Genomic DNA, 13,161 nt, shown 5'->3' on the forward strand with positions numbered 1-13,161 from the left:
AATGCATACTGTAGGCTCTTATTTTGTATTTTAATGTTATGATACTCAGAAGCAAACTAGCTTACCAAGATAGGCATTAAGGTTTGAGATATATTCAAAACCTGTTGGTTGTACTTTTATATCACTATATCTCTTATTATTCCTGTAGCTATTATGTTCATCTACATGTCAATAATCTAATTAAGTATTAATATGAAATAGGAAACCAACATTTGCGTAGCACCTGCTAAGTGTTTTTCATACACTGATATAATTCACATTTGCCCAGCATATATATAGTCCCTATGGATAAAGTTTACATCAAAGGCAGGCAAACAAAAACAGTGAACAAAACAAAATACACTACATGTTAAATATCCCTTCATACAATATTTTTAGTGTACCTATAGTCTGACTGCGACCTGTCACATGAAGTCAGGTGTGAAGTTTTCTTTTTTTAATTTTATTTTAAAAAGAAGAGAGAAAAAACCCACAAAGGCGAAAACAAAACAATGAAAAACAATAAAAACAATACAGAATTTTCAAACAAGGTGATAGGAAATTACCAGTAGTTGTTACAATACATATCATCAATTTCTACTTGCAGTATTTCAACACTTGAAATGTTTTGGATTAGGCAGCATTTTGAACTTCAGGTATTTTTGGGTTAGGGATGTTCAACCTACACTGGAAGACTTTCAGATTATGGTTTCATTTGCAGTCTTGTGTGATGAAGGCAATAGGTTATTTTTAAAATAACATTTCCTTCTATCATTCCTGTGTTCAGAGAATATGTCTAAAATGTTCTCTAGATGCTCCTGATACTTCCATGGGAAAGCTAGAAATGTGATGAGTCACAGAGTTCGTGTTTCTCAAACCTTTGTGCTTTAAGGTCAGTCAAGCATTTTGACACAGGCTTTCTTTCATTGCTGGCTAATACTTTACTGTTTAAGCTAGACCCTTTTTTAGGATGCTGCTATCCACCCGGCATCTAGCCACTTGTGAAATAAACTATAGAATGACCAGACAAAAGCAACCAAACACAAAAGAATGTGCGTATTTAGGTTATTTATTTTTGTGTATGTACATCCACAAAAGAGAGTTTAACAGCTTTAGACCCCTCTGTGTCTCCACTAAAACAGGCTAACTGTAGCTGTGGGTTTGTGACAGTAGTTGATCTGGAGCACCATACTTTGATAACTCCTTTCACTTGTGTCTTTGTGTCATCGGTGGATTATGAGCCTGAGGCAGTTGGTAGCACAGTGTGACTGTGATTTAGTAGTTTCCCACAAAGTGGAGTGACTTTTAGGGAGTATGCAATTGCTTGTGGTAATGAAATAAGGATAAGGGAAGAGAGTTCTGCCTTACCTGTGTGGTCATGAGTACAATTTCCCGTAAGCAAGTTTATGGTTTTTCTTCTTTTTCTTTAAGAACCATTCAGGATCATAAAAAGAAACCTCTCTCCTCTCTCTGCATCAACCTGAGCAGTGTTGACTTACATTTTTCTTTTCTTATTGATGACAAGGGCGATGTGGATCATTCACATGACTAATCAACCTTTTTCTCTTTTTGTCTTTTCCTTTTCATGTCAGTCACTATGAACAAGACCGTAGCACGCTTAAAAAAAGGGAGTGGGAGCGGAGGAATCAAGAAGTTCAGCAGGAAGATGACCTCTTTTCTTCAGGCTTTGATCTTTTTGGGGAGCCCTACAAGGTAGCTGAATATGTATGTAACTTATCTTTCTGGAAACTTATTGCGTGTTTTGTTTTTGAACTCACGAATCCACATTTAACTTATTTTTAAAACACCTAAATCAATTCCAGGAGAATATATCTTAGAAAGGAAAGATGTACATAAGGTGTATTTGGAGCAATTTCAGGTTTCTGAGGAAGTCTTTGGGGACAAAATCCATCTTCTTTGGGAAGCACAGTAAGATTGGAAAGAGGCTTGTGAGACCTTCTATTTCCAAGGAGCCCCTTTTTGCCTAAAACTTGTTCCAGCAAAGAATGCCCCTCCCCCTCCCTGTGCCCTCCAGGGCTTCTCTGATCAGCTAGGGAGCCCCTGAAAACCCTAGCAGAATGTCAAAGGATATATGTCTATTTCTCTTCTCAATCAGCGCTACCCATTGCGAGGCCATCGCATTTTTTTTCCCATCTGGGGTTGTTAGCAGCTGTTCAGTGGGTTGAGTGCTCTTTGGAAATCACAGTCCTACGATAAAGAAAAAAGCAATCATTTTTCCTAGTGGTAATAATCATGGGGTAAAAGATTGCCTCAACCAGAAGAAGTAGTATTCTTAGGCTGATTTTCTAGTGGTACCCTAGCTAGTGTGTAGCTCCAATAACAATCAAACTGCCGTATCTACAAGTGTTGATTTTACAATTAATGCCTCTGAACTTTCTACATGTGGTGGAGTTAGGGGTGATTTGGAAGAGCTTATGATGGAAGAATCATTCAATTACTGGCAGCTGTTTTTTTAAAGTTAGTAGCAGTGTGATTTTCTGTAATGAAATCAAAAGGATGTAAGAAATAAAATAATAGTGAAAATTTCCAGTAGTTGTGATTTTAGAAAAACATTGTTTAAAGGACAGTTACTTCTAGAAAGGGAACGTTCTTAATAAGGACAGAGTAGGTACAGACACTGTACTATTTTGCATAAAGATTATGCTGTTTGTCTTGGTGGCTAATGACACCAGAGTTTTGTTGCCTTGTTCTAAACAAGTAAGGAGTGCTCGACTGACTCATCTGTGTACTTTTCATGTTTGCTAATCCTGACAGATTCAAGTCACCTAAGCTACTGATTTCTAAACTAACTGTATAATTAACTATATAATTCATAAAGTATTTTTCTTTATGTAATTCATAAAGTATTTTTCTTATCTTGATTAATTCAATTTATGTATTGCCTTTGAATGTGTGCATTTAAATGTATGATTAATTTAACCAACATTGTTGAAAGCCTATTATGTGCTAGTCACTCTCTTAGACAAGTGTATACAGGGGAGTAAAACACAGTCCCTGCCTCCAAGGAAGTGTTAGTCCAATGGCAGAGATCATCATGAACAGCGATGACATCACTGCATGGGGACGGTGAGATACAGGCAGGAGACAGACCATACTGTGTACCTCATTCCAAGGATTTTCAGCATGATTCTGTCATGAAGAAAAGTCATTACAAGTTTTTACAGTAGGGCATAACCCTGACAGGACAGAAGGTTTAGAAAGTGGTGTTGGGCACTGTGGAGAGTAGGTGGGAGGGACGAGAAACTGAGGAAGATTAAGGGAAGCTTACAGCAGGAAGGATTTGAGGTAGAGTACTGAAGTTGAAATGTTGGGATTGTATGTCAAATTGAATGTGGGAGTACGGGGTAGTTTGTGACTTGAGAGGTGGGGGGAATCATTAGCAAGTTGCTCAAGACAACAGGATCGCTGCAGATGGAAAGAATAATTAGTACAGCTTGGAGGTGCCAGTGGGATATCAAGGGTAAGACATCCAGTAGGTATCAGATATGTGAGTCTGGAGCTCATCAGAATAGTCAACAGAGAGATTTAGCTGTTATGGTCATGTAGGTGGCAGTGGAATATACTATCCCTGATTTAGAATGCGGAGTAATAAGAAGGACTGAGAAGTCTAGGAAGCAGCTGAATTTAGGGTGTAAAAGTGGTAGTGAGAGCAGAGACCAGGAAGGTAAACTAAGAAGAAATCGTCAGACAGGTAGGAAAAGGAGTAGGAAAGAAACATTTAATGGAAAGCAAGGGATCAGATGATTTGATAGAGAAACAATTTGCTGGTCATGTACCTCAGAGATGTCAGGAAAGGAAAAGGCTGTAGTGGCTGTTGGATTTGGCAGTTAAGGGGTGATGGGTGATCTTAGGAAGCATTGTTTTTGTTGATGGTCATGGTCATTGTGGGAAATCAACTACCCGAGTTTAGAGAGGAAACTGGAAATGCTTAAGAAAGAGAGCAGCTGATCTTGTAGTGAGGTTTTGCATGGAGGAAGGAAAGAAAGAAGGGAAGCGAAGGGAAGCAAAGGGAAGGCAAGGGAAGGGAAGGGAAGGGAAGGGAGGCTGAAGTTTATGTGAGTAATTATATAGGGGGAAGCTTTTTTTAAGTGAGAGAAGCATGAGCATGTTTAGAGATGAGTGGGAAGAAACCAAGATCAATGGAGAAGGTGAAGGTGGAAGATACAGGGGAGAGAGGTGAAACTCAGTGAAACAAGGTCCCAGAGGAAATGTTTAAAAATACAAGATGGAGAGCAGGTAAGGAATCATGAGTTAGAGGGAGTACAATAGGCACAGAACACTGGAATGAGAACAAGGTGAGAGAATGGAAGGAAGATTGATAACAGAGCAGGAAGTCATGGCCTCTGTTTTTGGTGGAGAGTTCAAAAGATGATAGGTATTATGTCCCTTCTTGAAGTGAAGGCGGAACAACCACATACATTGTACTTCTTGTCTTTAAATGTGTTAGTAATATGAGCTCTACTCAAAGATTGTGTTCTTCAACAAGTGCATCCACCCTGTCCTCAACACAATTATGAGGTGAAGAACCCTTGTTTTATTCTCCTCTCATAACTTTTAATCAGTGAATTAATGGTCTTGTACCTTTAAGATAATTATCATCTCATAACAAGGTCTATTATTTGGATCCATATCTATTTTTAGGTGTTAGCTTTTTTTAAAGAAAACAATTCAAAAGGAAGCTATTCTTAACATTGTTAGAAATTTTTGAAAGCCATCTGTCTCAGTACTACAAGGATACATCAGGTACAGACACAGATGGGACCATTTAGTTTTGTGCAGGGCGAGACCTAGTATATGAGTAGTAGCTTAAGGCCTTTGTGCCCCTTTACGGGGAAGGACATTTGTTCTTGAGTCAGAACTATGAAGGAAAGAATCATGCTAACAGTTGGTAAACCCGTAGCTCTTTTTCTTTCATCCTTTCTTTGATGATTGGCTGACATCTTGTGTCTGTGTTCAAGATTCCCTGGAAAATCACTGAGGAATATTCCTTTTCCTTCCATCATTTTATGACCCTTAGAATTGATGTGGACCTCCAAAATCTTCTCAGACTAAAACTGAGGCAGACGATCTTGGGATGTGTGGCTGCCAGTGGCAGTGGGAAATCTAGGGCTAACTCACAACCCAATGGTTGATACGATGACATAAAGCAACTATTCCATAGGATTATAGTGGGAATTCTTATGAAACTGAGGATCAAACTTCATGGTGGTGAACGTGGGCTTTCAGGAAATTTCTTGCTACCCTAGAGCCTAAAACATTATCTGATCACTTAACTGATAGCATCAGCACTTCCTAACTAACTGGTGTGAACTCCAGACCTTAAGACTGCACTTCCCTGGCTGAAAGAAGAAATGGGGCTCTCTCATTTTCCTTCCTGTTTTTTTCCTGTTCTTTGCTTCACCACTACTACACTTGGAATGAAAACAATGTTGACCTCTCCCAGATTTATTTGTTAGTGGGAAACTTCTTTCTCTGGGGCTGTTTTCCCAGCTTATAACTTTCACATTGGAGTTTGTGCTATGCTATTGAGAAAGATGTCTTCAAAAGTGCCTAAGGAAGATGTAACCATGTGACCTGTCTAGGTGAGCATGGGAAGGTTTGTGAGACTCTGGCCTGTACCCACTGTGTGCAAGGCACTGGGCTAGGGCACTATGGCTGTGCTTTCTTGCTTCTTATAACAAGTGAAATGCATATTTTCCTCATGCTTCTCTTGAGGAATTTTAATTCAGAGAACTAAGATGGTACCTCTACATCATTATATCTTTGTACATTGTATATTTAGACTTTGCACCCAGTTCTTTGTGATTCTGTATGTGTAACAGAACAATATCTGACAGGAAGTCAAAAGTCTTGATAAACTTATCTGTTATGTGACTGTGGGGAAGAAACTTAGTTTCTCTGGCCCATAGTTTCCTCCTTTTGGAGATGAATCATAGGAATAGCAATAGCTAACATTTTGCAGCTTGTCACAGTTCCGTGAGAATGCAGAAACTGATGTGCGGAGAGGTATCAGCGGCATGCCCAATGCCATTTGTGCTAGGACAGATAATGTCCAGATGGAACCAGAGCTACTGTGTTGACTCATATGGTTGTTAAAGGATCAAATGAAACAATCTGGAAAATCTTGCTCTGAACTCTCTAAAATGTTGTACAAAATCCAAGGCATTGTTACTTGTATAATTAGAATAAAGAAAGAAATAACAACATCCAGCTTAGATTATCTATGAAAATATTAAGATTGGACTAAAAGAATTACTAAATCACACACTTTAGTAGCAATAAGAAAGAAAAAAAAATGAACCTTAAAGCTTCAATTATTTTGCTTCTTTTATTAATAATAACTACCATGGTACACTAACCTCCTGGCACATTAGTCTGGCAGTGAAATTGCACTACTTATTTGTAGATAGCATTAGAAGCAAACCGAGGGAAGTTTGCATTTCCTAAAGTAATGAGAGGCAAAAAGCTTCAATGAAGGAGTGCTGTTAGTCATGAGCCACAAACCAGACATGTAATTTATGCCTGAAAAAAGTTGGAAAATACATTTCCTTGATGATGGAGAAATTGTGATTACTTACAAAATAATGGCTGCAGAGGTTACTTTTAAGGAATCAACCAATTATCTAGAACGGGAAGTAAAGAATTGGCCAAATTGAAAGAAGCCTATAATTGATTGAAGTGGCTAAACTTCATCTTTGCCATGTTTATAGAGTTCGATCAAGACTGCTAAGAACATTCTGCTCCTTAATCGCATTACCAAGACCTGAGAAGGTAAAAAGAAACATTTAGTGTGAATAAGAACTATGGTGTATAGTGACAGCACATCTTGTAGGTATATATCAATGTACCTCAAGACCCATTGGGTTTTCTATCTAGTGGACCTCATATCTATATATTCAGAATTTTAAGAAATGGTTGACAGTTGCCCATCTGCAGTCATGGAGAGACAGTTGACTCTGGCAGACTGGACTGGACATTATTTGGTGATCACTGACTGGTAGACTTGAAGCTCTGTGTCTGTATGTCGTCTGTGCCTGATCTTTCCTCTTGTGTGTTCTGAATTTACAAATATGTCATGAGAATGACCATAGTAATTCCCGCCTGTAACCACTGCACATCTGCTATGGAAAACATTTGGATCTTTGTTCAATCAGTAAATCAAACTGTCACCAGTGAACTCAACTTTGAATTGTCTGCTGTGACTAAGGGAGATGCCAGGCTTCCATTTCTACAGGCTAACCTAGCCCCACTCCTATGTCACAGTCCTGAAGGAAGCCACACCCCCGGGTCCTGTTAGTCTAGAGATCCTACCTGCACATGCAGAGCTGCCTTCTCTGAATCACACTTCAGTGTGATACTCTTGGTTTCCAGTCATGAGAAAAAGTCAAACAAGGAACATCTTTGCATTTTCTGGAAAATTGGTGCTGAAAACATGATTTGTTTTGTTGCTCAGAGGTTTTTATAAATGAGCCAATAGAGAAATTCTTTTTCACGCTGTAGTATGAACTAGCCATTTGTCTTCTTTAACAAATCACCACACGTTTTTATTGTCAGGTAAAGCGAAGTCTTTCACCTAGGAGCTTTCCTTTTGGCTTTAGCTACCAGGAAGCTCAAATTTCAATGTGTTCTCTAATTGTAGTAACCAAACCAGCCTATGTACGTTTTTCTCTGGGCCTTTGCAGATTATTTATTTGGACACAGGCAGGATATGAATTGTAGTTTGTTTCTGTGATATTGTGACTATTTACTTTATATGCATTAGGCATGGTGCTAAGTCTTGGGTGAAAATAAGTAAAAAGTGATCTCTGACCTTTAAAAGTTACAGTTTTATTCTGTGAAGGAAATCTTAGCATATATATGTGTATGTATATATTTAATTAATATGAATAGTTAATGTGTAGATAGGAAGAGGTTGATTTTCTAGACATAGTCAAACTATAATTTTCCCTTAATTTTACGCATTTATACAGTTTTAAATATTGACCAGTTCAGAATTTCTGCTAATTTCAATTGTATTTTGAAATCTACATGTGAGAAAAATGTGTAAGCCTGCCTCAGAAACCCAGATAATTATAACAATAAACACAAGTTAAGAGACATAAAAACTAGACACATTTCTTCCCACCTAGCACAAGTTGTACATGTCTCTTCTGTTTACTACTGAAACAAGAGTAGGTATGTGACTAGCCTTCTCGCATGCATATAAAAAGTGACGTTATTAGATCCTGATGCTGTTAGCCCAGAGAGATGGGCAGACTTCTCTGGGCCACGCAGTTTTTGATGGTCTCTGTAACACGTAGGGACAAGGTTGTGAGTCTGTAGTGTTGTTTTCCCTGGTAATGTCAGATCCTTGAATACAGCCAAGTATCAGTGTCCGTTAGCCATGCAGTCATCTGGCCCAAGAGACAATCTGTTTGAGGGGCCAGAAAAACCTTGCAAATGTTTAAAGCTTGCGTTGAGTTCTTCTTGGCCCTTAGCACGATAACATTTCTTTGTTTTATATTTAGGGATGGAATAGAGAGAGACTGGCTTTGGCTGCCGCCCAAATAGTTCATTGTGCAACTCAGTTGAAGGAGACTGCTACATGCAAAGAATTTATTCTTGCCTTTGCTGAAAAGTACTGTCTGCCATTCAAAAATGACAATCCTGGGAAATTTTAGGGAATAAAGTGATTTCTACAGATCTATATCTTTTAAATATGCCTATCAAATGTACTTTTGAAAATGGAGAGATTATTCAGTGGAGGATTAAATAGAATCTTAATTGTTTAATCACTACTTCAGCACCAAGGTTGCATATGATGCAATCCAAGATGTTCTTAAGCATAAAACTAAGATCAACATATATTTATTGGATTTCTAAAGATCCTTATTTCCCACAGAACTCCCTTAGCATATATTTAGCATACTTTTCCTTAATCTTTGAAATTCATATTTCTCTAATTGCCCTCATTTCTTTGGAAGTGTCTTATATGATTTAACATGCGGGGTGGTGAAATACTTCCTATAGCACTTGTACATGGCGCTAATAATGAGGCCAAGGTTTCAAGTTTGCTTCTTTCTGTGATTGTTCCTTCTTGGTATCCTTTGCTGGGTCCTCTTCTTCCTCCAGTCTCTTCAAGGTTGATGTTTCCCAGGATTGGCGCCTGAGCCCGATTGAGCTTCTCGTTCTACATTTTCTGTTCCTGAGTGATTTCATCCATTTCTAGCACTTCACTCTCCATCCATCTGCATATTCTTCCATGTTCACATACAGAGAACAACACGCAGTCATACAATGTAGGGTTAGGCTGAGATCCCCCGCTTGGGTAGATGTAGTCCCTGAGGACACCAGGAAACTGGGCACTTTTGGGGGCATATGACATACTTTAGATGTTAACATCTTTCTGTAGTGGCAAATCTACCACCAGGGAGGTGGTCACCCTCTCCTCCGCATGGGGAGCATGCCTGTGGCTTCTGGGATCTGAGGGACACCTATGGTGCTGCCCTCTCTAGCTAATGGCCCAGTTGCTAGTCGGTGTCATGAGCAATGGTAGCCTTCTTTGGTTGCAATATTTTGGGCCAGGATAGTGCAGCCTTGGCACAAAGAAGTCCTTTGCCCTTCGAATTCAGTAGCTTGTTTTGACAACCTCTGTGGCAGGTAAAGAAAATAATAAAAGTAGTTTTCAAGGATGAACTAGTTGAGTTTTCTTTCAAAGTCATTTCCAAGTATACAGCTTCCCACTATTTTTTAGTCATGAAAGCTTTGCTTTCTTTACCGCGAAAGCCTACTTAGCAGCTTAATTATTTTAAAAACAATCACAGCCGTTTTTGATGGGATTAGTGTAGCCTATAGGAGATGGTGAGCTGGTCTTTCGATTGTCCGTAGATTGATTTCATTGCCTCTCTAATTCCTATGCATTTGGCTTACATTACTTTGAAAAGATGACTTTGTTTTGATTGACTTCAACAACTGAAGTTTGGAATAAATTTTTCTAAATCACTGCAAAGGCACAGGAGAGCTCGAGTCACGGTTGATCAACAATTGCATCATTTCAAAGTAAATGAGTATGAGTCATCAACATGTAAACACAGTTGCCCCTATACTATATAGGCAGACACCAGCAATTTATACATTTCTTTGATTAAAAGGATTTAGATACATTTTAGTCATAAGTTATCTGATTTAAATGTTGTTTAATCCCATACTTTGCTAAACTTCACATAACAGAATACCACAGTATACCTGAATTTCTTACCCAATAGGCTAAGCCTTTTCCATGGTATAGTGCAATACAAAGGCTGATGTGTCAAAAATATATGTAAGTGGAACAGTCCATTATAATTCCAGTGACCAGTAAATGGAAGTTGTTAATCATAATGTAGATTTACATAATGTATAATGTAAAAATTCAGCTCATCTGGCCTAAAATAATTTTTTCTGATAAAATTAATAAATTATGTAATTTAAAAACTCTTTCCTGTTGAGTATGTTTAAGAGCAGACTGGGAAGCACACCAACTATTAGTCATACACACTCATTCCAAGAAGGTCTTTCAGTGGCATTATTGATATTTCTCTTACATAGCACATGAAAAGTATGAAATTATTTGGCAGCATGACAATTTTAAAGAACCCTATCTGCTAGTCTACTTAAGGCATCTGTTTGAAACATTAACATTAGGAAACACAAACCTATTCATTCTCTCTCCTCCCACCCCCATCTTTTTGTTATTTTAGACAAACAAAGGTGATGCCCTTGCCAACCGAGTCCAGAACACGCTTGGAAACTATGATGAAATGAAGGATTTGCTAACTAACCATTCTAATCAGAATCATCTAGTGGGAATCCCAAAGAATTCTGTGCCCCAGACTCCCATCAACAAAAACGAACCAAGCTTTTTTCCAGAACAGAAGAACCGGATGATCCCACCTCACCAGGATAATACTCACCCCTCGGCCCCAATGCCTCCACCGTCTGTCGTGATACTGAATTCCACACTCATACACAGCAACAGAAAGTCAAAGCCTGAGTGGCCACGAGATAGTCATAACTCTAGCACTGTACCGGCAAGCCAGGCCAGCAGTCAGCCAAACAAGATGCAGACTTCCACACAGGAGCAGCCTCAAACTAGACTGGAAGACTTCTTTGTCTACCCAGCTGAACAGCCCCAAATCAGCTCAGTTGAAGAGTCCAACGCATCTTCAAAGGAAGACAGCAACCCCAAGGCTGGTGGAGAAGATGCTTTCAAAGAAATCTTTCAGGCCAACTCATCAGAAGAATCTGAATTTACAGTGCAAGCACCTGGGTCTCCCCTGGTTGCTTCCTCTTTGTTAGCTCCCAGCAGTGGCCTTGTGGTTCAGAACTTCCCTCCAGGGCTTTACTGCAAAACAAGCGTGGGGCAACAAAAGCCAACGGCATATGTCAGACCCATGGATGGCCAAGACCAGGCACCAGACATCTCTCCAACACTGAAACCTTCCATTGAATTTGAGAACAGCTTTGGGAATCTGTCATTCGGATCACTGCTGGATGGAAAGCCCAGTGCAGCCAGTTCAAAGACTAAACTGCCAAAGTTCACCATCCTCCAAACAAGTGAAGTAAGTAATATTTAAAGTTTTGTTTCATTGTTTAGTTCACTTTTCTAACCTCTATTACCGAGTGTTCACAGACAGCTCTTATTTATTTATTGAGCTGTATGTGAGACTCTTCAAGGTCAAAGTCTGATTCTTGATCTTCTGTCACTTGTGACATGACTGATTAACACTCTGCAAGTGCAGTTCCCTCTCCGTGATTCAGAATGACAAAAGATGTGTTGGGCTGAGTGAATGAAACCTGGAAGGTATAAAAATCATTTCAGAAAATACATTTGAAATAGTATTACATACAAATGAATACCACTGGAAGTTTTAATTGGTCATAAGTAGTATAAGGTTCACAAAGCATTGGTGAGTTACTTAACATCGGTCTTCACGAGCCAGTAGCACATTATAAACATGAAACCCAGAAGTTCCTTAAGGTACAAGATCATAGAAGTGTGATTTTTATGGAACCTGAAGTGGAAGGGATTCTTTAAGAAGTTTACTTTCCTTTGTGCTTACAGGGCTGCTTCTAGGCACGCTCTTAATGTCACCCTGTGTATCCCTCAGTCCCTCTTCTACGTCTCCTTCTTCCACAGTGCCTACATAGCCTTCTTATACGCACTAACTCCATCCCTTCTGTCAAAGCACAAGGTATTATGAGCAAGAGAATTCCACTGAGCTTAGAATAATCAAAAATTCTACCTATCTCAGGAACTATTGCCTTGTAAAAGTGAAGTCCAGAGTGATCAAAGCCTCTCTCAAAGGAGTGAATCGCTAATGATTGGATTCCAGACCCTGTGGCCCCTGGGTGGGGGACATGTATGGGGCTGCCCCTCAGACACCACCGTATGAGCGGCTGCCTACAGCACCTCAAGCACCTGATTGGAAGAAGCCACTGCCTTTAGATTGGATTCCTCTTACTGGTGACTAAAGGCTTGAAAAGACACAGAGGAAGAAAGTAGGTTCAAATTCTTACTCCATAGGAGTGACAGGCAGCCTGTCTGAATTGTTACAGACTCCAAGGTAGTGGTGTGTGAAGTAGAGGAGTCTGCCCCCATGAGCCCTCTCGCTCGTCTTTCTGTTCCTCCTCAGCAGATGCCATGATGGCAGTGGACAATGGGAACGCAGAGGAAGGGAGGCCTGGTACTGTTGGTTGGACTCTTGGGACGTATGTTTTTAATATTGTTTCACTTCTGAGGCAAGTTTGCTTTTTGTGTCATCATTCATCAAGTCTTGTCAAGCTTCCTCCTAAGTATCTTTCCTCCCCCACTGCCTTCAAACCCACTGATAGCCCTCCCCCACTGGTCGCCTTCATTCTGGTCTCACCTCTCTTCTGATCATCCTCCACAAGTCTAATCTCATAGGTGGATCTTACTGTGTCACTCTCCACTTCCAGTTCTTCAGTGTCTTCTCATTACTTTGGGACAAATTCCAACTGTCTTACTTCCACATGCAAGGCTCTTTCTCTGGTTCCATCCTCCCTCTCTAGCCTCATATTTCACCACTTCTTTGTGCACAGATGATATCTCAGTCATATGGACCCACCTGTGGTTCCCTGTCGTGTCACATTCTGTCATGCCTCTTTGCGTTTCTGCCTGCT

General features: G+C 39.7%; 1 protein-coding gene across 1 annotated transcript in view; it reads left to right on the top strand.

Annotated features, from left to right (window-relative positions):
- The window catches only part of Aff2 (AF4/FMR2 family, member 2), a 484,709-nt gene that overhangs the window by 155,749 nt on the left and 315,799 nt on the right, over positions 1-13,161 (top strand). The window contains exons 2-3 of the mRNA XM_005406396.1: positions 1,572-1,692; positions 10,719-11,579. Coding sequence (XP_005406453.1) covers positions 1,572-1,692; positions 10,719-11,579 — 982 coding nt within the window. The remainder of the gene's footprint in view (positions 1-1,571; positions 1,693-10,718; positions 11,580-13,161) is intronic.

This window comes from Chinchilla lanigera, unplaced genomic scaffold (assembly GCF_000276665.1).
Source record: "Chinchilla lanigera isolate Chin_1 unplaced genomic scaffold, ChiLan1.0 scaffold00097, whole genome shotgun sequence".
NCBI lineage: Eukaryota > Metazoa > Chordata > Mammalia > Rodentia > Chinchillidae > Chinchilla > Chinchilla lanigera.